The sequence below is a fragment of the Hibiscus syriacus genome, unplaced genomic scaffold, assembly GCF_006381635.1.
Source record: "Hibiscus syriacus cultivar Baekdansim isolate YM2019G1 unplaced genomic scaffold, ASM638163v2 tig00110482_pilon, whole genome shotgun sequence".
In the NCBI taxonomy this organism is placed as follows: domain Eukaryota; kingdom Viridiplantae; phylum Streptophyta; class Magnoliopsida; order Malvales; family Malvaceae; genus Hibiscus; species Hibiscus syriacus.
In genome coordinates, this window is record NW_024062758.1 from 539,922 (window position 1) to 566,112 (window position 26,191).

General features: G+C 36.3%; 2 protein-coding genes, 1 long non-coding RNA gene and 2 pseudogenes across 4 annotated transcripts; 4 read left to right on the top strand and 1 right to left on the bottom strand.

The window, feature by feature from the left end:
• Positions 1-1,569: 1,569 nt before the first annotated feature.
• On the bottom strand, positions 1,570-4,424 carry LOC120129022 (annotated as a pseudogene).
• Positions 4,425-7,334: 2,910 nt separating this feature from the next.
• LOC120129024 lies at positions 7,335-8,194 on the top strand. Of its 2 annotated transcripts, none has more exons than XR_005516688.1 (3): positions 7,335-7,440; positions 7,586-8,088; positions 8,165-8,194. It is a non-coding gene; the product is annotated as an uncharacterized LOC120129024 (long non-coding RNA). The 2 variants fall into 2 exon arrangements; XR_005516687.1 differs by having other exon boundaries at positions 7,851-8,088.
• Positions 8,195-17,561: 9,367 nt separating this feature from the next.
• Positions 17,562-19,819, top strand: LOC120128607 (membrane-bound O-acyltransferase GUP1-like). Its single transcript, XM_039146272.1, has 4 exons — positions 17,562-17,617; positions 18,012-18,104; positions 18,191-18,272; positions 19,006-19,819. Exons 1-4 carry the CDS (start codon positions 17,562-17,564, stop codon positions 19,270-19,272), a joined length of 498 nt encoding a protein of 165 aa, XP_039002203.1. The 3' UTR covers positions 19,273-19,819.
• Positions 19,820-20,426: 607 nt separating this feature from the next.
• On the top strand, positions 20,427-23,436 carry LOC120128946 (annotated as a pseudogene).
• A 609-nt stretch (positions 23,437-24,045) lies between these two features.
• LOC120128609 (protein SICKLE-like) lies at positions 24,046-25,902 on the top strand. The gene is made up of 5 exons (XM_039146273.1): positions 24,046-24,136; positions 24,408-24,717; positions 24,944-25,175; positions 25,271-25,351; positions 25,504-25,902. Exons 2-5 carry the CDS (start codon positions 24,412-24,414, stop codon positions 25,722-25,724), a joined length of 840 nt encoding a protein of 279 aa, XP_039002204.1. The 5' UTR covers positions 24,046-24,136; positions 24,408-24,411; the 3' UTR covers positions 25,725-25,902.
• The last annotated feature ends 289 nt before the right edge of the window (positions 25,903-26,191 follow it).

A 26,191-nucleotide genomic window follows, 5' to 3' on the forward strand; every position in this document is an offset into this window, starting at 1 on the left:
AGCATTTGTTTAGTGGATGGACGTTGTCAGATAGTACGACAATACTTGTAATTGTTTAAGAGTTCAAATTAATAAATTCATTTTTTTTTACTATTAAAAGGTTCCTAAAAACTTGTCATTATAAAGGAGAAAGTCCTTATATATCTACAACTTATTTCATTTTCAAATTCAGTAAATAAAAAAATGTGGAAACAACATTCATCATAAAAAAAAATTAATTTATTTCGATTAATAAAACCCGTAAAACTCCAAAATGAGCTTTAAAAGAACATACAAGGATTAAACAAAAAGAGATGACACCTCATTGTTAGAATTCCCCCATTTTAATTATTTATTACACAACTCATCCGAAAATCTCATGTATTTTTTTTTGGATAATTCAAATTTATTACCCAAGGAAGCATAAATGCTACAAAAATCAATATATGATCACCTGGAATAATTACATTCAAAAAACAAAAATCTATCGGTTTAATCTATACCCCAAGAAATACAAAGTTTAGAATTAACATGGTCAAGTCTATTGATGTTTTTCCCCCTCAACTTTATACCTACTATATCTTTAATGCTTCTGAAGATGTCAGTTGGATTTCGAGAGCAAGCTTTGAAGATTCTACAGTTCCGTTTCTCCCACAGAACATAAACGTTGGCGTTCCAAGCGATTTTGAGGATAGTGGTTAAGAGTGACTTGCCTTTCCATGATTTACTTGCCCAAGTAACCATTTATTCCCAGGATCAAAATGTCTTTTTCAAACCATAAAGGTGAAGGGTATTCTCTCTTAATTGAGCAGTAAAATGGCAGTCGAAGAACAATGATTTCGATTTTCTTGCATATCGTTACAAAGAACACAAGTCCCAGAGAAAATGATTCACATGCGTTGTAATCGGTCTCTGGTGGGAAGCCTATCTAAGATTGCCATCCAACCTATTAAACTATGCTTGGGAAGATGCTGTGGGAACCAAATCAAAGTATGCCATATCATTTTGTCTCCCTTGTGCCTAATCTCTTGCCAATTTGTCTAATAGAATGGATTCCAGTTGACAGTAATGGAAGAGCTTCAGTTCTGAGCTTGAAAATTTTTCTAAGACTCCAGCTTGTGTTTGCATATACGTTCATAAGCCAAGTTTGTCATGTATTTCGTTTTACATTACTACTTGACTTGAATTTTTTTAGTTTTTATAAAATAGGAGGATGTAATTAATAATTAGCCCTCCCTATTGTAATTACTTCCCCGACCCTCATATTCGAATAAACCGTTGCCCTCATTTATTCGACCACAAGGCACAAGGATTCCCATATTAACAAAAATCCCTTTAGTTCAACTCTGGAAAAGCAATCGATAAACTGCCGCAAACTCCTTATCGAAAGATATTACACACTTGAGTAAACTCGAACCAACAAGCTTCTAGTTGTTGCAACATCAAACAATATCGACCGAATTAAGACTCAACTGGCAACTATAATGCATGAAATGAAGATTGGAGATCATATTTGTCATCTAGAATTATTTTTACTAAGAGAACAGCAACTAGAAACAGACGACCAATTCACACCAGGAAACAGTCAAAGACAGGAAAAATCACAATAACTTCAAAATGCTAGTCTAGCAAGAAAAAAACAGAGAATTACCAACCATTTTGGTATATCTCAAGTAACTGAAACAAAAATCTGACTTCCAACCAAACAGACAACAAAAGAACATCATCATCCTGCGTTCGCATTCGTTGTCGGTTCTGCTTGTAAATGACATAAGAATAAGCTACAAAGCCTAAACACGAAATGCATATAAAATTACATGATTAGACAAAGATGAGCCAGAAACCAGACCTTGTTCAAGAAAGCCAAAAGTTTTCCTAGTGTACAGAATACATGTTTGCAGTCTAGGTCTCAATAAAAATAGCCTCGGCAATTTGGTGATTCGCATAAGCACTTCTTTTTTCCACAATCGGCATTGTTACTTCCCGTCTCATCTGTGTGGGGTGGAGTACCATAATCATATGTCAGCTCTGTCATCGGAGGAATGTGTTTCTTCGTGAAGAAAGCGATATTGAGAAAAGCTTCATGATTTTGATCATACGTGATTGGCTGCCAGAAAACATTTGGAGAGCAACTATGATTCAAGAATCGAGCTACGTTTCCAATGTTCTTTGAACTTATGACTAGAGGAGATCGAATATCGAAAACTTCGCTGGTGTTAGAAATTCCCTCTCCTGCTGACTCTGTTTCGTGATTCCACCTGAATGATTCATACACTCGATTTGTATGAAAAACAAAATCATTGTTTTCACCATATTCCCCACTCTGCCCCTCAAAGTTTTCAATAGCTTCGCCTGCGTATACACAAAGAAATGTACCTGCACGAATAGGGTCCCATGAACGCAGACCCCAACCCCTATCTCTTGTCTTAAAAACTTCAAAGCGAACTCTAAAACCAGTCTGTGAAACTCTATTTTTGCAGTTACGATTGCATGGGCATGAGGAACCGCATTCATAAATCATAGGTTTTCGACACACTAGAATCCCACTGCCAATGTAAGGGAAATCACCACTGTTCTTTTGATTGCAGGAGCAGTTTGAATTTCCCGGTTGGCATGCATCACTGCAATTACATCCAACGGAAGGTTGCACTAATTTGGATGGTTTGGATATTTAACAGTGGAGACATATGTAAAATAAGCAGGCCCCTTTTCGTCATCAACCTCATTGACAAGTGTGACGGGGGTGCTTTCCGCACCTGAGGTGAGGTCCGGAAGAGTAAGCCCTTCCCTCGAAGATGGATCAGCTCTCCACTTCTGAATGGATTTCCATGTGGAAAAAGCACCATTCTGCCCAGAGATCCTTACTAATTTATTTTGAACATATTACAACCATTTTTACCCTTCTCTATCCATGACTCTTGGACCTTGAAAAGACCATCGTATACATACACCTTAGATGTTGTGGGGTAGGATCCTTGAAACCTCGAATGACTCTTACTTCATTGGCTCGGTGCAAGCTCCTTTCTAAAGCAAGATTTCCTCTCACAAGCTTCTGATCTGATGCTTCTTTATCGGCATTGGCGTTCCCACCTTGACCAGTGTATACCAAAACATCAGGATCTTCAGCATCATCCTCATACCCTCCGGATGAAACAATGCTTACAGCCACTCGTTCTCCCTCTATATCACTACCCTTCATTGGCATGGAGTCAATTCCAGCCATGGACTGAGCATGCACTCCCACTAAAATCAACTCCATTCGGAAGAAGTAGATGTCCCCAATTTCAACACCAGGAACAACCCCTATTCGCTTGCTTCCATTAGTCCGCACCCTTTTGTAGACAATATGTTGCCTGCTTTCAAGTTTGCACACTTAAAAACTTCAGAATGTGGTTCCCTTGAATCCTCCATTTGGCAAAGCTTTCTTCTAAGTGCATCAAACCTCATAAGCACATTTTCAACCAATTCCCTATTACCATCATCTTTTTCAGCTGCACTGATTCCAGGTTTAAAATTACTAAGGGCAGCTAATGCCAATTCCGATTCATTGCCCCTCTTCACTTTCTTTTTAACAGAACTCGACCCAGCTAATTTGCGTTTATTACTGCTATGCACATTTCTGTCATTAGAAGGCGGTAGTTCTGTGCTAAATGATCGAATCGGCACAGCAGTTGAACTAAAGGAATTTTGGTTAAGGACAGGTGTATATGGGGATCCTTGTGGTTGACTGAATGGGGGAAACGGTGAAAACCCAGACGGGAAGGTACCATTAGGAGGTGCAGTCGCGAAAGGAGGACCATTAATTGCCCCCGGGAATACAGGAAGCAAGGAACGAAGTGGCTTTACATCCAAAACTTCAGATTTATCCAATGAATTTCGCACAGCAGTGTTTCCAGCAAGCCCTCCTTCCATTACAAATAAAAAACCAAGCCTTTAACAGCCTATGTTCTCTCCTTTCTTCTTCTTCTTTAAAACCAGGATCAATTTTATCCACAACAAACAAAAATCAGGCCTTCCAACTACAAATATTCCCTTTTTTATCTTCAAAACTAGCAAAAAAGCCACTTCGTTTTTCTCCGCTCTTAGTTAATGACCTACATGAAACCAAATTACATAAGAACCTTTTAGAAAATTAACCAAAATAATTCATTTTCATTAAAACCCATATACAGGCATTTCATTTTTCGCCACCATTGAACATGAATAAAAGAAATAAACAGAAACACGAGAAAAGGAAAACAGGGAGAAAGAGATCTAGGGTTACTATCTCCCGTCCAAAGAAAACGGAGAAACTATAATGTTATAGAGAAACACAAAACGAAATTAATAAAAAAAAGTACATATGATTACCAGTTGGAAAGCGGACGAGCACCGGTTGCGGAATTGTTCGTTGTAAGGATTTTCTTTCTTTCCTTTTTTTCCTCTTTGAAATGAATTGGGCAGATCTAAAGGCAGTCAGTTTTGGTTTTCAACTTTATGTTCCTTAATATGGATGTGAAAGTAATTAAAGATTTTATAAGGGAAAACTACTCCAATAGTCAATAATATTTGAATAAGCTTTTGTTTTTACCACTAATGTTTCAAAAGTTACAAATTGGTTACTAACGTTATCGTCTATTACAAATTAGTCACTCGCCGTTAACAGGCATGACGGAAAACACACGTGGCCTGTTAACAACAGTTAATAGACTTACATAGATGGTATAATTACACAAATAGTTCATGTTATTTATATATTCGTTCAATTTGATTATTTTTTTAATAAATTAAAATATATTTATTTTTAATTCTTATAAATAATGATATATTTTAAAAAAGAAGAAATAAAAAATTTAATATTAGTTATAAAAACAAAAAATTAACTTTTTTTTTAAATTTTAGGGTAAATTAATAAAAACAAAAAAATTAACGTTTTTAATAAAATTAACATTTTTTGTTCCCCAAACTCTTTTATTTTTTTTTTAAATAAATACTAATACTAAAATCTTATTTGTGAAGAAATTTTTTTCACTCCGTGCATAAAAATTTTAAAATTAATTTTATTAAGTCTTACATTTTCTGAACAGTATTATAATTTAATTTGTCATTAAGTCTTTTAAATTAAATTTTATCCTAACATAAATCTTTTTGTCCATTCCCTAAACAACATGACAGGTAAATTGTTTTAAAATGCATGCAGATTCTTAATCAGATCATTAAACTTCTGAAGTTTGTATAGCCACATAGTGATGAAACTAGTTTTTTTAAAAGGCATTAATCAGATTCATCCAATGTTGCCTGAGTTAAGAGGGATAAAAATACCCCTCACTGCAAAATATAAGCATTTGCATATAAGGAGAAGGATCTTCTCAGTTTCCAGCTCTTTTTTACTATGGGTAGCTGTAGCCTGTATTACAGACCAAATATCTTTTATGATGGAGATTCAGAAATCTGTTCTTGAACAGATACTGGAGAATTAGGATGGAAAAAAAAAAGAGTTTGGAAATAACAACCTTTTCAACGAAATGATGCAACACTGTCAGCAAAGGTGCAAGAATTTCTTTTGCAATTAGTTCCAGCTGCGGCGATACTCAACTTTAGGATTCAAAAAGTACTGTCATAAGAAAGGAAAGAGAAATAACTTAAACTCAAAATATGTTACTTCAAGCTACCTTTGAGCTTATGCCACATTTACTTCAATAAAGAAACTCATGATAAGAAACCTTAAGCATAAAATTATATATGTACTAAATTTCCATAGTTTTGAGGAAAAAAAGTAATTGGAAAGGTCTAACAAGGGCATGAAGAACCGTAAGGGCATTGATGATAATCCATTCATGTTTGCACCATTGCCTATGACATTACTGCTTTGAATAGCAGATGGCAGCTCAGGCACAAGTTACGGCCAAGAATTATGCTTAACAAACTCCGCAAAGACAACAATTCGAAACTACCGAGGAGAAGACATTGATCATATGTTACTATAATTAATGTAAACATTGAATAGTAGTATCATCATAATAGTATAAAATTACAGAAACTCGATAGCGCTTCCACTAGAACTTTTAGAACCGACGCTTCGGCTTGAAGCAGAGTTCGCATCAGTTGGCCCTTGAACTCCTTGTAGATTTAATTTAAAAACCAACACTTCGATTTCTAATGCTTGTTTAGGGAATGGACAAAAAGATTTATGTTGTGATAAAATTTAATTTAAAAGATGTAATGATAAATTAAATTATAAGATTGTTCAGAAAATGTAATACTTAATAAAATTAATTTTAAAAAAAATTATGCATCGAGTGAAAAATATTTCTTCACAGACAAGATTTTAATATTAGTATTAATTTTGAAAAAAATTTAAAAAGTTTGGGGAAGAAAAAATGTTAATTTTATTAAAAAGGTTACTTTTTGTTTTTATAGTTTACCTAACATTATTTTTTATAACTAATTTTAAATTTTGATTCATTTTTTTAAAAATATATCATTATTTATAAGAATTAAAAAAATATTTTAATTTATTAAAACTATGATCAAATTGAAAGAATATAAATAACATAGACTATTTGTGTAATTATACCATCCAAGTAAGCCTGTTAACTGCTGTTAACATGCCACGTGTGTTTTTCATCACGTCTGTTAGCGGCGAGTGACCAATTTGTAACAAACGATGATCGATTTATAATTTTTGAAACATTAGTGGTGAAAACGAAAACTTACTCAAACATTAATGATCATTGAAGTAGTTTATCCTTTTATAAAATAAGGTTGGTCTAATTATTATTTTCATCCTTTTACTTTATAAAAATAAAAATTAATTCCTCTAATTTAATATGTTGGAAGTTTGTCTTCATACTTTATATAATATTACAAGTTAATTCAAATTTCAGTAAATACATAAATTTAAGATATAATATCAAAATTAGTATCCAACATTTATTATAATAATTATTTTAAATTTTTTAAATTTTTTATATTATATATATATATATATATATTAATTCACAAACAACCAATTGGTCTAGTGAGATTAGACACTAGATCCTTTAAGCAAGTTAAGATGTTATAATTAGGGGTGTACAAAAAAATCCGATCCGATTGATCCAATCCAAAAATTCGGATATCCGATCCGTTTTTCAATTTTTGGATAGTTCAGATCGGGTATCCGAATTTTTTTCTGGATTTTCGGATCGGATACGGATTGATAAAAAATCAGATTCGGATTATCCGAAAACCCGAAAATAATTTGGGCTATTTTAATATGTTTCAAACCCATGGCTGTTAATTTGGGCTATAAGCATTCTTTTAAACCCAAACCCAAAGAAATACGAGTATTATTAGCGCCAAAGTAGTAAGTCTCTTTTTTCTTTAATTTTTCCTTTCTCTTTCTCTAATCAAGTTTCTTTTACGATTTCTTCCGACTCTTTCAAGTTGAAAATTTTGGCTAGAAATTCTTCGCCTTTCTCTCGGTCGCCGCCTCTAAAGGTAAAATTTTCACTTTTTTTTGTTGTTGTTGTTGAACTAACTTTTTATTCATTAGAAATCATTTATTTATTTTTATTCTCTCCTTCATCTATTCGACTATTCTCTAAATAGGGTTTATGAAATTGCTTCAAATTCCTTTTCCCAGGGCAACTCTTTTGTAGTGTTTCGGTGTCACTCTATCTTCCCATCTGTTCTATATATCTCAGAATTTTCAGGGACCAGGATTTGGAATTTTTACTTGTTATTTAATTCCAGTGGATTTCTTATATATATAATTTAAGTGAATTGACAATAAAGATATTAGCTTTAAGAAAAATAGTTCGCAAAGAATTGCAATTTTCTTCTTACTGGACAATTCCGGTTTAAGAATTTTTTAGCAATATGGTTCAAGAGCTAAACAATGGATTTAGGCGGCTGTTTGGGTCGCGGCTTCTCAGTTGCCGACACGATTTGCGACTCCATAGGAGGGGGAGGAGCAGGTTTTATGTTGGATTGGTAAGAATTTGATTGCGCAATGGGGAAATAGGCGGAGCTGGACGAGAAATCCATACAAAGATATGGTGCATATTAAAAATGCAACAGAATTTTGTAGCAAACAATGGAAATGTATAGTATGCCTGCAAAGAAGCACTCACGGAAAAAACAAGGGTTAGATTGTTAACTAAAATCTGCTTAAATATTTGACTAGAGTTAGAATTTGTGCCTAACATTTACATGACAACAGGCAAGAGAACTCAAGCTGTGGAAAATGGAAGAAGAAAGGAGATTTGAAGAGGCACGGCTTGCCAAGGAAACTGCGTAAACGATAGCCGAACAGGAGAAAGCTAAGTCGAAAGCAGCGATGGAAGTGGCCGAAGCGGCTCGGAGAATTGCGGAACTTGAATCACAGAAAAGAATGAAAGCAGATATGAAAGCGCTCAAGGAACAAGAGGAAAAGAGCAAGGCACTTGATGCACTAGCGCAAACAGATTTTAGGTACAGAAAGTACACAATGAAGTATGGATTTATGGATTCTAGCTTATATTTTAATATCATCCTCTAGTTTCACCGTATTTTTACTAAATTGGGAAATCATAAGAGTTATTAAGTGTTTCTTATTTAATTAATGCTTTTATTATGTTGATTTTTTTTTTTGCAAAGAAAAAAAATCGGATTCGGATCTGGATATTCGGATATCCAATTTTTTCGGATCGGATACGGATCATTACTTTAGGTATCCGAAATTTCGGATCGGATAATATCCGATATTCGATAATACACACCCCTAGTTCTAACACTGATGTTTGTGAATGAAGCAAACTTAGTTAGGAGTTACGCTCACCTCTACAATAGCCGATAGGATTAGTTGATCAATATATTAATATATCAAATATCAATGATTAAATAAAAAAATACTTTGATTCTAATATTTTATCTTAAGATAAAAAATTGTCTATTATTTATTAAATTATCATTTTAAAATTTATTTTGCTATAGTAATATGTTTTTTAATAGATTTGTAACCTAAAATATTTTATTTTAATGTTGATATATATATGTAGTTTGTCTTATAAATAGAGCAGAAAAAAATGAGAAAAAAAACCCTCTTAGAACTGGAATAACTTTTAGAAAAACTTCACAGCTTCGTTTCGACAGGTAATCATCTATTTTATTTAGGTTAATTTGAAATGTAATCATTTCTCTCTTTTTTCCTTGTATGCAACATAACCCTAATCTCTTTGTGTCTATTTTCACTGTGTGTAGAGATTATTTCTAATATATCATAAGTTTTCCAAGTGTAAATGCATAAATTATGAAAATGAAGTCTGATGATATTTCTTATACTGGTACAAGTCATAAATTTCATATGGTTGAAGTTTCTCCTTATTTGGCGCTATTTTCGGTTTTGGTCCCTGGTATGTTCACTTTAAGGATGATGTTTACTACTTTTTCCCCTTTTATGCCTCCTTGTTGTGTTCCATCTTTGTTGGTTTAATCATTGGTTCACGTCACTCCGTTTAGTAATAACTTGTGCCAATACTGTAGCTATGGTGTTTTTACCCATATGGAGAAATTCATTGAAACTTTCATAATTGTAGATTGTTGGAATTGAGGCTCTAGAAAACATGCCAAAGTGTGTCAATAATTATCATAACTTGGAAAGCTTTTGGAAAAATTGGCATGTGTCCTTCGACAAATGGATTGTGAGGTTTTTCATTTGTGACTCTTTTCTCTACATCTCACTGTTATGAATTTTTACATTTGACATGACATTGGAAGGAGGAAAAGAGTGCCTTAAAAATTTTATTGCATAAAAATCAAGTACAATAAGATCACACTACCACCCAAAAATAATGGCAGCCCACTCAACACAATGTAAAACAACACTACCTACAAGAAAATGTTTATGCCCTACAACAAAACTACCTCATAGGTTAAACAAACAATTACAAGCAAATATCATTCCCTAATGTTCCCGATATAACAATAATAGAAAAACAACAACCTAATTACCTATTTAATTCCACATCAATTAACCAATCCCTTGATTGACAAATTCATTTGCTTCACAATTAGCTACTCTCGCCACATGACGGACAATTACCCCTTTATTGACCACAATGTCTGCAATATCTTTAACAATGAATAGAAACATTGGAGTGGAGCTAGCTGGATTTTTTATCCATTCCACTTCCACCGCACTATCGGACTCCAAAATAAGCCTTCGATTCACCGATAAATCTGAATCCAGGAACAGATTCAAACCTCTCCTCACTGCCATCAATTCTGCCATAATAGGAGGACCAAATCCTACTTTTTATGAGAACGAACCCAACATCACTCCTGTCTCATCTCTGATAAGCCCACCAATTCCTTATTTTGACCACCACCTGTCCACAGCACCATCTACATTCACTTTAACAAAACCAATAGGAGGAGGAGACCAACTAACTACCTTTTTGTGATATTTTTTTCATCTAACATAACACGATCAGGTAGCACCAAATCACCCACAAGACTATCAAAAGAGACCATCAATTTAGGAAACTTTGAAGAAAACCATGATGCCACTTTGTACCTTGATATAAAAGATAATAAAGTGCAATCTAATTTCCCATTTTTAAAAATAATATCATTCCTCATTTTCCAAATTGACCACAAAACCGCACCTGGGATGAAGGCCCAAACGTAAGAGCGTGGCACAAGGTCAAACCAAACTGAAAATAAGGTTGCAGGGCACTCTGGAATTGCAAAGGAAACCTCCCATCGGCACAAAAAGCTAACCCATAACCCCCAAGACACTTTGCAAGAAAAGAATAGATGAGAAACTGTTTCTTGAACCAACCCACAGAACGGACAATAAGGATCTCTTATACCTTGCACCCCACGTTTTATTAGTTCTACCTTGACCGCAACCTTCTTGTGCTCCACTTGTCAAATAAAATATTCAATCCTAGGAGGAGCTAAACTGACCCATACATTTCTTTCCCAGGGAAAACTTTTGAACGATGTTCCAAGAAAAATTTCAAGACAAGATTTCACTGAAAACCTCCCATCTCCTTCTCCCGCCCATACAAGACTATCATCCATCGATGACGACGGATTTAAATTATACAACAATGCCATAAGCTCATTCCATTACATCAACTCTCAATCGACAAGATTTCTCCTCATGGCAATATCCCAGAAACAGCCTGACGAATTAATTTTCCTAAAATCAGCAATCATCATGTGAACAAGCGAGGAAAGCATACCCTCAATGAAACTTCGTCCAACCAAGCATCATGCCAGAATCTTAATAAGTCCCTATTGCCCGCCTTCAGCAGAAAGTTACTTCGCAAACATTCCCCAAACTCGTCATCGGAACAACAATTCTTCACAACCTCTTTCCATATCCAAGAAGCTTTGTAAGAGGCCGAACTATCCACCCTCATAGTATTCATATTAATATTGTTTTTGCAACAAATTATCCTTTTCCACCAAGAGTTTTTCTCGTTGGCAAACTTCCAGGTCCATTTTCCTAATAAAGCTCTATTCATAAGTTCAAGATTTGGAACCTCAATCCCTCCCAACGCCTTAGGCTTGCAGGCAATCTCCTAATTAACCCAATGAATTTTGTTTTTAATACTAAACTTCCCCCAAAGAAAATTTGACATAATTGAGTTAAGCCTCTTCAGAACACACCTCGGTAGTCTAAAAATCAACATGAAGTATATTGGTAAAGAGCAAACGACCGACTTAATCAACACCACTCTACCAGCGATAGATATGGAGGCAAACTTCTACCCGGTCAATTTTTTGTAGAACTTTTGAATAATCGAATCCCATAAAGAAACTTAGTTTTTCTTCGGGCCAAGAGGAAGCCCCAAGTATTCCGTTTGAAAAGAACCCACTGTGCACCCTATTGCAGCAGCCCACTCAGAAATAATCTCGTCATTCACGTTGATACCGAATAACCTACTCTTTGAAAGATTAATCTTCAATCCTAACATCAACTCAAAAATAATAAGAACCCTTCTCACATTTTTCAATTCCCCAATAGACGCATTACAAAAAATTAACAAATCATCTGCGAATTGAAGATGAGAGAGCTCAAAAGAATCTCTCGGACTCCCAATCTCAAAACCTGTAAACAAGCCTAACCTCACAGCTTTCGATAGCATCAAGCTCAAAATTTCGGCAACCAAATTGAAAAGGAGCTGGGAAAGAAAGCAATCCCGACGAAGACCCCTTGCAATCCGAAATTCATCCGAAGGAGAACCATTCACCAGCACCGAAATAGAAGCTGTAGAAACACACATTTTCATCCAAGATCTCCATCTCTGACCAAACCTCATATAATCCACTAATTTTAATAGCAAATTCCAATCGATTGAGTCATACGCTCTTCTGAAGTCAACCTTAAATGCTACGCCTGGAAGACATTTCCTCCTCCAACAGTCGATCCCCTCATTCGCGATAAAGGAACAATTTGTGATTTGCCGACCCGAGATGAAAGCAAATTGGGAAGGGCCAACTACTGCATCTCACATTGACTTAATCTTCTGGATAACACCTTTGATAAGATCTTATATAGTCCACCCACAAGGCTTATTGGTCTAAAATCCTTGACGTTTTCCGAAATCGATTTTTTCAGGATTAAAGTAATGAATGAATGATTTACCCATTTATCCCAACTTTTCCCTGCAAAGAAATCAGGGAAAAAAACTTCATGATGTCCTCTTTTAATTCATGCCTAAACTTTTTGAAGAACCCCATTGTCACTCCGTCCGGTCCCAGAGCGTCCCGGAGCCTTGTTGCTATCCGATGATGAAATTGCATCCCAAACTTCTTCCACTGAGAAGGGTCTCTGTAAAACGAATTCTGATCCGCTGAAATCCTGGAGAAATTAAACTCCATCGCCTCCACCTCCATTGTAGGGTTATTATTGAACAATTCTTTTAAATAAGTAACCACGTTTGCTTAATCTCATCAAAATCTGACATCAAATGTCCCCCCATTTTCAGCACTTTAATATCATTCACCCTTCCTTGTTTGCTGCACATATATGGAAAAATCTAGTGTTGCGATCACCCTCCAAGCACCACTTAACACTAGATTTCTGGGACCACACTGCCTCTTCTTTTGTATAGATGCCAAAGCTTCCTTCTAGCCGGACCCAAGATCCATAGAAATAGTAGTGGAACCTTGTTGAATTTGCAGCTCCGATTCGTGAATTATTTTCCAACTCCACAATTGATCGTTGCATACTGCTGAAACTGACTTTAGACCATTCATTACTGGTTTGGAACTTTTAAGAATACTATAAATTTCTTTCCTTCTACTACCCAGCCTTGATCTGGAATTCCTCAACCATTCAATCCTTGAACCCATCTTCGTCCAGCATGTAATTGAACAATCTGAAAGGTTTCGACCTTCAATCCAGGCCCTTACTTTCCAAACTAATTGTATTGTGTTCCGATAATGATCTCATGAGCAAAATCTGATTCACAGATGAGAACACCGATAATAAGTTAAAATCTACTAGAAACTTGTCCAATCTAACAAATGTTGGACAATCCCTATTATTGCTCTAAGTAAAGATACCGCCTGACATAGGGAGATCATTCAGGAGCCTTTGTACAAACTCATTAAAGATTATCATCGAGAACCTGTTATAACCTCTCCCTATTCTTCTTTCTGAGAGGTATGCATTAAAATATCCTCCCAAATAAATATGACCTTCCAATTGCCACACAAAGCCTAACAACGCCTCAAAAAAGATTTTTTTCCATATTAACAGATGGGCCATAAACGTTAATAAACCAACAAGAAATAGACATTTCTTTTAGCTTACCTTTAACTGCAATAAACCTGTCCTGTACATATTCAGTCTCCAGCTCTAATTTACTTTCATCCCAAATTGTTAACAATCCTCCTGATGATATGACTGCCAGAGATTTTACAAACTCGTTCAAAAGATTTCCACCCAACCTCCTCCTCAAGGTAGGAGTGATACTCTCCAACTTCGTTTCTTGTATGAATATTAACGTTGGCCTCTTCCCTACGATGACATTCCTCACAGCCCTAGACTTTTCTTTCCTGCCCAACCCCTGCACATTATACGTTATCATACTAAAACTTGACATAAGAAGAAAAGAAAAAACACCCACTTGCCATAGAACATCAGAGTCAATTCGCCATCGTCTTTTCCTCAAACACTGCCTTCACCTTTTCCATGAAAGCTTTTTTCCTCCTCGGAACGTAACACCCATCAAATTGTATACTTCCCAACTAGCCCGTGCTTCTTCCTCCTCATCCGAACAATGCCCTAAAGACTTTGCTTTTTCCTTCATTTTCTCTCTCGAATTGCTCCTTCCCCTGTTTCTACTATATACTCTCTTGTAGGATTTATCTCCGATTTGTGCTTGACGCCTTCCTTCTCGAGCGACCACGATTTGGAGGAGAGCCCAATAACTTGAATTTCTTGCGATCTTCAAGCTGAGTCGAACCTTTTTCAATGTATCCTGGAGCATTCCGCAAGTTTGAAGTATTTTTTAGGAAAATTACGTCTGATAGACCCAATCTCTATCTCGAATAGGCTATTCTCCTTATCTGAACCCGAGTTTCTGCATCTTTAGGATTTCACAATTGTCCTGCTTAGTAATATCCACCTCCAATGAATTTAGATTTCTTGAAACCAATTCCTCAATAATTCCGATAGCAGAAGCAAGGACGTTACTTGTCAGTAAATCTGGATCACACGGAACCGAACTCGCTTTGTTCATCCAACCTCTTGGGAAACATCGTCCCTCAAAATCCTCTCAACATCGATTTCGTCATTCTTTACCTCTGAATATCCATAAGTCGTCAGCTCAACTTGGACTTTTATCACGTATACCCTACCATTGGTGTTTATTGAAATTGACTCCGGGAGATCAAACGGACTACCCACCCTAATCATCATCTTCGCTGTTATACAGTCCAACTTCATCAAAGTTTTCTTTCTAGTCTCTACTAACTCCCCCTCCCACCGTGAGGCTAAGCTTGAAAAGAATACCTCATTCCAACAATTAGAGAAACTCCGATTAACGAAACTTCACAAAAGGCCAAAGGGCCTCCCCCTTCCGATAATACTGGTCTCAACCAGTTAAACCAGTAGTTAAGCTCCAAGGTTTTTTCTCTCAGGGCCTTCAACTTGTCCTCCTCCGACACATAAGAAACTAGGCAGGAGTTCCTTGCGTACCCCCATTTCACAACATTAGTAACAATACCTTCACTGTACAATGCTCTCTGTATTAATTCCACGTCGTACGATTGCTTATGAATACATGTCATCGACCTCCTTAACCATTTTCTCTCCTCCACCGGAATAAAAACATTATAAGGCTTTTTTGCAGCTCCATCTCCCCTCATTTGCTTGTTCGACACCAAAACCTCTTTGTACGATCTATCGTCCCTGAAACTTCCAGATTACTCTCGTACCTTCCTCGCATTTCTTACTGCGCCACCACCGGTCTTCTCTGTAATCTCCTGAACGTTTTTCTTAACCTCTATCGCTTTCCTAATTCTCTGATATTTGGCGACCCCCACAGAAACTCTTAAACCATCAATCCAGGTACCATTGGTTTTCTCAATGGCATTCCTCATACCATTTTCAGTTGCAAACTGGACTAATGCAAATGTAGAAATTTTATATCTTGGTTTATGCAAGACATTTCGGAATAAATATCCCAACAACAATACCATGACACAAGAACAAATCCCTTAATTCTCTTCTAGTCACTCTCTTGGAAAGGTTGTTGACAAAGATTGTCCATTCTTCACGAGAGGAAGAACGAGTTTTCATATGCCATACCGCTCTTTCTCTATTCTGCTCACTCATTAAAATTCAGCAACCAAAACTTAGACAAATGCACCACCCACGGAACAATCACCAGCAAAGTTATCCACTATTATCGCAAACTTCATTGTAACACTCCTAACCCGTACCCGACCCGGATACGAATCTGAGGTGTCACATTGACTTTTCAAAGCACTTACATTTATAAAAACCATAGTAATCACATATATTTTTTCTTCTATCACATTTCACATGTGCATATAATCATACATATCATATTCTATGACACAAGTATTTAAATACATTCATATGAGTCATATGACATGTAATGAATCATATGTAAATATATATGACTTATGCATATTTAATAAAGACTATAATGTATGCATGTTCATAACTATTATACTATGAAATTAATCTAGGAAATTGACTTATCGTAAGTCTTATTTCCATTAAATTATACCTATATTATGCACTCACCTTAGCCTTGCTTGCTTTGATTTGAACCTAATTCTTCGATTGTTCTGGAACGGGATTACGTTTTATCTACACAATAATACATGGATCCATATTAGTATTCTAATTGATATACTCTAATTGTTCACTCCTTAGACTAAAAGAAAGGTTGATTACATTTTTTATTTAAGGTAGGCATCGATACACTCTGTAGTGCATCGGTACATTCCTTAACATGTGTATCGATACACTAACTATATCGATACACAAATTACATTCGATGTTTTCATTTTAAGGGATGCATCGATACACTTCCTGTGCATCGATACACACTGAATAATTTCTGAAAATTTACCCTTGATGCATCAATACATGTTGAATGTGTACTGATGCACACTAGCATAGAATTCCAATTTACGCACGAAAATTACTTCATTCTAACTTAATTGTGCCCAACTTACATACACCTACTTAAACCACTTCATACTCATTCAACACCTCTTTAACTTCCAACTCTCATCCTCCATATAAAATTCAAGAATTATACCACATTTTCTACTGGTTCTGAATGCAATTCTAACACTTCATATCTTTTAATTTCACTAATGACAAGTCAAATTTAGGCTTGAAATGTACTTAATACTCTCCTATCGGGATTTCACTTTTCTACTTCCTTTCTTTAATCCTTCCTATACCCCTCATTTTGTTGTTTTAAAATAAATTAAGCTTTCTTAAGCTTAATTATCGTCTAATGGTCATAAATCAACCTTAAATTCATCAAGAAATCAACTAACAAGAGATCTCACATTTAACTTGATTTTCACGTATGAATTAAGATGAGGAAGAGAAGAACTCTGAAAACTTGTTTTTGATTTTCTTCACTTTCACGTGAGTTAATTTAATACCATAACCCAAAAAGTATCTTATCATTAAATGACCTTTGTGGCCTTCTATTATTCTTTGTTTATAATTTAATCCTATAAAACATTTTTCATATAAGTATTTAAACTATTAATTATTCAATTTTAATCACTAAATTATGAAATTTAAGAATTTAATCCCTAACCCGATATTGAGAATTTAACATTCCTAGTGCATACCGAGAAAATATATAGAAAAAGAGACGAAGCAGCAAAAGATGTATCGTTCGTTGAAGGAAAGAACCACCTCGAAAGATGAAGCCTAAATCAGAAAAGAAGATGTTGAAGGATGCAATCCAATGCAAATGGAAGTTGAAGTAGACAGACAGATTGAGAGCAAAGGTCGGAGAATCTGTAGCACCCACAACAGTGTCAAAGAACCCAGTAACGTCGGAACAACTAGATCGACGCAAAACAACGGCTGAACAGTAGAGTTTCTGGTAATGTCGGAACAGTTCAATACGAATTCCCGGAGAACAGCAACGAATCTCAACTCCAGGTTAGGGGGTTTTGGTCGCCAAAAGACGCATAGTTTGGTGGTGAGGCGGTGTCGAACACCAACGGCGGTTGACAGCGAAAATCGGCAGTGAACAAAGTGAAGATCTGCGCCGATTGAAAAACTTTATCGCAAATCTAAGTCCAGATTTGGAATCTCCGTAAGCAGGCGATCTTCCCTGAGAAAACGGCGTCGAACGGAGATCGGAGTGCGGTGACGGACGGCGGAGGACGGTGGACGACGAACAGTGACGGAGGACAATGAACGGTGGATAAGTTGGCTTATTTTGCAGTCTTAGTTAATTGTTAATGATGAGGATGGGTAGATAGAATGCGGGGACTTGAGAATTAGTTAATATCAAGCCAGAACTTTACTTACAGTATAATATAACTTTTAGGTACTTGTATATTCCACTTGTTGGGTCTCATAGAAAGCTACTCAACATATGGGTTATATTCACATTTGTTGCTGTATGGCATGATTTAGAATGGTATCTCTAACTACTGGGTAGTTCTTTTCTTTGTTCTGTACTAGTATACTATTCCTTATGTAACTGCTTATTGCTTTTGGTCATAGGAAACTTCTTTCATGGGCATGGCTAACATGTTTATTCTTCGTTCCTGAATTGTTGGTGAAATCAGCTGCAAATTCGTTCCAGGTTAAGTCTATGTTCTCTACTAATTAGTATTTTTGCATGACCCTTTATAACTTTTTGAACCTTGTTAGTTAGCCTTAAGGCACCTTGATCTGGCTAATATCATTGTCGGGAAGTAATCCTTTGCTGCGAATGCTGACCTCTCATTGTGCATGCAAGTGAAAAAGAGGTTGTATAAGGCATAAGTGGCTTTAATCTTGTGGGTTTTCTGCTGTTGTAGCCTGTAACCAGGTCTTGGTGTATATTTAAAATATGGTTCAACCAGAAGACCATGGGATCCCTTTTTAGAACTAAATAATGAAAATGATAGAAGTGTATATACTGTTTGATTGTGTAAGTTTTACATGTATTTGGGTTGGTATATTGCTTAATTTGGTCAGACTGAAGGAACAAACTTCAGCAACACTTGTATTTCTGCACCCATGGGCGATGGGCCATGGTAATATGCATGGGAAGTGTACTGATTAACTTTATCACCCTCGTATACATGTACATAATGCCATATGTAAATTTTGTAGATGAGGCTAATGGCTAAACCATTTTTCCTGCATTTATGCAAGCATTATAGAGTTTTTAGGATTTGTTCAATCTCTTGTATAGATCCTAGATCCAATGAGGTATTGAGATGGCGCCCCTATATTTGAGGATTGCTGTTATAAGTAAGGCAGTGATAATTTTCTTCTTTTCTAATAAGTTTCATGATATCTTCGTTAAATTTCCAATGCATTTTTCCCAGGCAAAGGGTGCTTTGGAAGGATTCATTTTTCGTGAGCTTAGAGCAGCTGGTGGTGCTATCATAATCACTTGTCTCATGGTCAGTTTTATTGGGGTCTGCGATCATGGGACCCTATTCGTGCCGGTTCTTTTATTTGTGAATACGCAGGTGAAGTTATTGACAACACTGATGCAAAGCTGGATGGGGGAGATGACGAAAGCAACGAGTATGCTTTTCATACAAATAGAGTCTATGAATCCTTCAAGTGGAATTATGAAGCCGAGTTAGTAGGAGAAGGAAGTACCAACACTTCCGAAGATCATGATATTCCATCTCCCCTAATCATAAGTTCAAAGAACAGTGGAAATGTAGCTCGGTTCATGAATCACAGTTGCTCTTCAAATGTTTTCTGGCAGCCAATCATGTATGGACATAGCAATGAGGTTCTCCATTTTGCTTTATTTGCTAAGAGGCACATCCCTCCCATGACAGAGCTGACATATGATTACGGCATTCCGCGCTCCGATGAGAAGGACTGTAACAACGTGGACTATGGAAAAAAGAAATGCTTATGTGGATGGCGAAATGCCGAGGTTATTTTTATTGAAGACAAGCGAAACTTTTGGCGTTTTGAACGGAGTCTCGGACCTCTATCATCTTTTTGTAGAATCAAGTGTATTTCCATTTTTGTGTTCACAGGCTGTTGTAGGGTTAATCTTATGCCATTACATGCAGAATTGACAAGTTATAGAAAGTTAGAAACCATACGTGCGATGATTTTCCGCAGGTTAGCAGGAGTTACTAGAGAAACGGCAGAATGCTTGGTATTTCACTTAATTCCCCCCCCCCTTTGAAAATCACTTTTTAGCAGTTGTTCTTTTGCCTGTCCTTGACTCTTTGCCTATGAATCGGTTGTTTGATTGTGTGGTTAAATATATGTTAATGTGACCTTATTTTAATGGAAAAAGGTTACAAGAATTCGCTCATTCAATCAATATAATGAACTAAATGTGTTTTTTAGTTAATATTTAGACACCTCTTAATAACTGTTTATAAGAATCAAGGGGATCTGTATTTTGCTTTGTCATCTTAATAAATTAATTAATGCCTATTTCCTATGACGGAAGTTAATATTTTTGCTGATATATGTTTCTTTCATTTTTTTTTTGAGTTTTGATTTTTAATTTTGGATTTAAATGAATATTTTTATACAAGGAACATATTAAATTATTATATTATAGCGTTAGATATATGGTATTATAAAGTGGTTGTCTAAATAGGTAGTCTATGATTAATGGAAGTGGAGTGTTAGAAGAATTATAGTTCATGTCCAAGTAAGCGATTGATAAAAACTTTTGTCAAAATAATTATTAAATTTTATATTTTATTATGATATTACGAGGACTATAAACATTTTAATACAGTGAAGTGATATCGAACTACTCTCGTCCCCTCACCGCTGCTCCGTCCCAGTTTCATCTTTCTCTTCCTCCTCCTGCTCCGTTCCATGATCCAGGTTTCCGATAGAGCTGTAAATTGAAAGGTAATATGCGAAACCCTAAACTTAATTTGAACATCGATTTCTATTTGATATGTGATATTTAACATTCTTAAATCTGGCAACAGAACTGCGGAAAAACAGAAGGAAAAAAAACCTCTTCGAACTGGAATCACTTTTACAAAAACTTCAAAGCTTCGTTTCGACAGGTAATCGTCTCTTTTCTTTAGGTTAATTTGAAATATAATCATTTATTTCTTTTTCCTTGTATGCAACATAACCCTAATCTCTGTGTCTATTTGCACTGTGTGTAGAGATTATTTCTAATATATATGTTACTTTTTCTTTCCTACATAGCAAAGTCATGGGTAGAAGAAAATGAAATGAGTATCGATTGTTTCAGAAAAAAAGTATTTTTTTGTTCTGAAAAATTTAGCTTTTGTATAATTTGGTTTCATGTAGGCCATTGTTTTGGGCTTAAACAAGTAAGGATGGAGAAAAATGAAGTGGGTATTTCCTGGTTTTGAAGGAACAAGTCTGAACTTTGTGTAATTTGGTTCACTGGATCTCTGGTTTGTGCGTAAACTGAAGTGGATATCTCTGGGTTTTGTGCAAAGAGAAAATTTTGGTTGAAAAAGGCTTCAAATTTTGTTTGTAATGGAAGAAGGGACGGGTATAAACACTGTTCTACCGAACTTAGGTGATAAATCTAGGGTTTTGGATATAAAACCGCTACGGTTTTTGGTTCCCCAGTTCCCAGATGCATCTAACGGTCCGCCTTTCTTTTGTGCACCTCCTAATGGCCCTTTTCCGTATGGATTTTCGCCCTTTCCCTCCTTTAGTGGACCACGAGGATCCCAGTTAACACCTGGTCTTAACCAACACGAGTTCTGTTCAACTGCTGTGCCAATTCGGTCATTTAGAGCGGAACCAATAGATTCTAATGGCCAAAATGTGCATAAAGAGAAACCATCTGAGTCGAGTTCTATTAAAAAGAAAGCGAAGAAGAGGAAAGTTTTTGAGTTTGCTTTCGTTACTCCTACTGATTTCAATCCTGGAATTAGTTTATCTGAGCGTGATGACGGTAACAGGGAATTGGTTGAAAATGTGCTTTCGAGGTTTGATGCGCTTAGGAGAAAGCTTAGCCAAATGGAGGATGCTACTCAACCTCATTCTGGGATTATTAAACGCTCGGTCTTAAAAGCTACCAACATAATGATGAGCAAAGGGGTGCGGACTAATGCGATTAAGAGAATCGGGGTCGTTCCTGGTGTTGAAATTGGGGACATTTTCTTCTTCCGGTTGGAGTTGTGCTTGGTGGGGTTGCATGCTCAGTCCATGGCTGGGATTGACCCCATGCCTATGAAGGGTGATATAGAGGGGGAGCGAGTGGCTGTGAGCATCGTTTCAGCTGGAGGGTATGATGATGATGTCGAAGATCCTGATGTTTTGGTATACACCGGTCATGGTGGGAATGCCAGTGGTGATAAAGGAGCATCTGATCAGAAGCTTGTGAGGGGCAATCTTGCTTTGGAAAGGAGCTTGCACCGAGCAATGAAGTAAGAGTCATTCGAGGTTTTCAGGATTCTGCCCACCAAGCGTCTAAGGTCTACGTTTATGATGGGATTTACAAAGTCCAAGAGTCGTGGATGGAGAAGGGGAAATCAGGCTGTAATATGTTCAAGTATAAACTGGTAAGGATCCGGGCAAAAAGGTGCTTTTGCATCTTGGAAAATGATTCAGAAATGGAAGGAAGGTCTGTCTCCAAGGGATGGACTTATTCTTCCTGACCTCACTTCTGGTGCGGAAAGCATACCTGTATCACTCGTGAACGAGGTTGACGATGAAAAGGGGCCCGCTCATTTCAAGTATTTGTCTACTATCAAATATCCAAAATCATTCAAATTACTGCAACCTTCTTTTGGCTGCAATTGTTGTGATGTGTGCCAACCAGGAAATTCAAACTGCACCTGCTTTAAGAAAAATGGAGGTGATTTACCTTACACTTCCTACGGTATTCTAGTGTGCCGAAAACCCATGATATATGAATGTGGTTCCTCGTGCCCGTGCCTTCGTAACTGCAAAAATAGAGTTACACAGACTGGTTTTAAGGTTCATTTTGAAGTTTTTAAGACAAGAGATACGGGTTGGGGTCTGCGATCATGGGACCCTATTCGTGCCGGTTCTTTTATTTGTGAATATGCAGGTGAAGTTATTGACAACACTGATGCAAAGCCGGATGGGGGAGATGACGAAAGCAACGAGTATGCTTTTCATACAAATAGAGTCTATGAATCCTTCAAGTGGAATTATGAAGCCGAGTTAGTAGGAGAAGGAAGTACCAATACTTCCGAAGATCATGATATTCCATCTCCCCTAATCATAAGTTCAAAGAACAGTGGAAATGTAGCTCGGTTCATGAATCACAGTTGCTCTTCAAATGTTTTCTGGCAGCCAATCATGTATGGACATAACAATGAGGTTCTCCATATTGCTTTCTTTGCTAAGAGGCACATCCCTCCCATGACAGAGCTGACATATGATTACGGCATTCCGCGCTCCGATGAGAAGGAAAGTAACGCGGACTATGGAAAAAAGAAATGCTTATGTGGATCGGCGAAATGCCGAGGTTATTTTTATTGAAGACAAGCGAAACTTTTGGCGTTTTGAACGGAGTCTCGGACCTCTATCATCTTTTTGTAGAATCAAGTGTATTTCCATTTTTTTGTTCACAGGCTGTTCTAGAGTTAATCTTATGCCATCACATGCAGAATTGACAAGTTATAGAAAGTTAGAAACCGTATGTGGGATGATTTTCCGTAGGTTAGCAGGAGTTACTAGAGAAACTCCAGAGCTTGGTATTTCACTTAATTTCCCATCCCACCTCCTGAAAATCATATTTTAGCAGTTCTTTTACCTGTCCTTGACTCTTAGCCTATGAATCGTTAGTTTGATTGTGTGGTTAAATATATGTTAATGTGACCTTATTTTAATGGAAAATGGTTACAAGAATTCGCTCATTCAATCAATCTAATGAACTAAATGTGCTTTTTAGTTAATATTTAGACACTTTTTAATAATTCTTTATAAGAATCAAGGGATCCGTATTTTGCTTTGTCATCTTAATAAATTAATTAATGCCTATTTCCTATGACGGAAGTTAATATTTTTGCTGATATATGTTTCTTTCATTTAATTTTTCGAGTTTTGATTTTTAATTTTGGATTTAAATGAATATTTTTATACAAGGAACATATTAAATTATTATATTATAGCGTTAGATATATGGTAATGAGTAATGCCATTGGTGACAACAATTAATTAAATCTACCATTTAAAGATTTGATATAGAAAAAAATAAGAAAAATCAAGTATTACATCTTGAAGTAATTTTTTATCACGTGATGTACTTAAAGATTATAGAGGAATCAACTATTATTAAATTTTATTATATTCTTAATTACTTTTGTCAAAATAATTATTAAATTTTATATTTTATTATGATATTACGAGGACTATAAACATTTTAATACAGTGAAGTGATATCGAACTACTCTCGTCCCCTCACCGCCGCTCCGTCCCAGTTTCTTCTTTCTCTTCCTCCTCCTGCTCCGTTCCATGATCCAGGTTTCCGATAGAGCTGTAAATTGGAAGGTAATATATGAAACCCTAAACTTAATTTGAACATCGATTTCTACTTGATTTGTGATATTTAACATTCTTAAAATTGGGCGAGATAGGATCAAATTCTAATTTAATTTATCAGGTTGTTAAGAGTTGTAATTAAGGCTTAGAGGCTGGAACTTGTATCCAGCTTTCAAAAGGTAGGGAATGTTATGCAAAAAGATACAATTAGTTTTTTATATTTTACTAGGTGATATATCATTGTTGAGAAGTTTGAACTCATGCACATTCTGTCTTCTAGATAAATGGAGGAATCTGAGAAAAGAAAGGAAAGGCTGAAAGCAATGAGCATTGAAGCAGAAGTGTCTAATGACGTTGAGGCTTCTGCAATGCCTGGTTTCGAATCCATTGACCGAGACTGCAGGATGACTTTGGTAGAACTCCGCGTTTTGACTATTATACCGACCCTATGGCAGCATTTTCTGCTAACAAGAAGATGGGCAACAGTCATAATCAGACTGTGGAAGGGCAACAACCTTTTACACCTCCAACTGTGCATACACCGTTCCAGCCTGGTACACTCGTTTTTACTGATATTGATTTATTATACTGCTTTTTAGGTTGCCGGGCGACTTCAGAAGTTCTGCATAGGTTTTGCATATTTAACCATATTTCCCCCCTCTTTATCTTTTGAAGGAACTTTTGATTATATTGATCATAAAGAGGGATGTAGATATCTGATCATTTGTTAATGAGTTATTGATTAAAACCAATTGCACGGAATATCTCTAGTTTTGCAATTAGCATTAGTTGATATTCTTTTGTTTTTCTAATTAGTTTGCCTATTTATTCTGGTTCGGCGGGATCAGGGACTTCAATAGGTATTTGCCTCTCCATCAGATGCAAACCCATTTTTCACCTGTTCAGGGCGTATACAACCTTGGTCCATACAACCCTAGAATAACAAGACCTTCACTCATGCGTCGAGGCCAATCTGATTCTTGGAATGGATCACAAGCATCTGATAACCATAACATAGTTTCTGATGGAACACCCAGAGGAATGTTTGGTAATCCTAATAGGCATCCTGGAACTCCTCCTAGGGCCTAGAATCCCTCTAATACATCAAGTTACAGTAATTACCCGGCCCTGGCTTTGCTCCAGAAGGTAGCCCTGGTTTCAATAATGGAACAGTCAATCCTCGAACGTTTGGTAACAGTCTGATCCTCGATCGAGGACCTAGAGGTAGTCCTTATTTCAGTCCAGGATGAGGCAGGAGTCGTGGATACATCAGGAACAACACTCCTGGTTTAGGAAGGAGAGCCGGACGAGGACAAGGTTTTCGTGGTCATAGCTCAGCATCAAACAGGATATTAGGGCCAGAGAGTTACTCTGATGAATCCATGTTGGAAGATCCTTGGCGGCATTTAAAACCATTCCATGGAGAAGACAAGAAGCTGGAGTGGATGGTTTGAGTACTCCAGGCACTTCAAATTCCTGGCTTCCAAAATCCATTGCCACAAAAATGGCAAAAGTTTCAGAGGCTTCTTCTAACAAGTTTAGTTCTCAACAAAGTCTTGCTGAATACCTCGCTGCTTCATTCAACAAAGCTGTTTAGGACACCCAAAATGCATGGAAGTTGCTCAAATCTCCAAGAACAACCATAATTGGTTTGAAATGAATGGCGATGTAGAAGAGGTCTTCTATGACCATTTAGCTGATATTTGGACATGGCATTTCCAAATAAATAAATTTATTAGATGGATATTAATACATTAACGTGAGGTGAAAGCCATTAGGACCCATCATAAGTGGTAAAAACACCATAGCAGTATGTGTACTATATTTTGGACTGTATTTTAGTCGTCTATTGAAATATTGAAAAATTAGTCCATGTACATTTTAAAAAGAATAAAATGATTCCTTAAATAAAAATCAATCCATTTTGTCGTTAAGGGCTGATGTAATGTAAAAAAAAGAAAAAGAAAAAGAATCATCTAAAAGTACCAGTCGGTTATTAAAATAAAAAGTGGATGTATCAAAAATCGATTTGCTCTTACTTGAAATGTACATGAATTAGTTTGT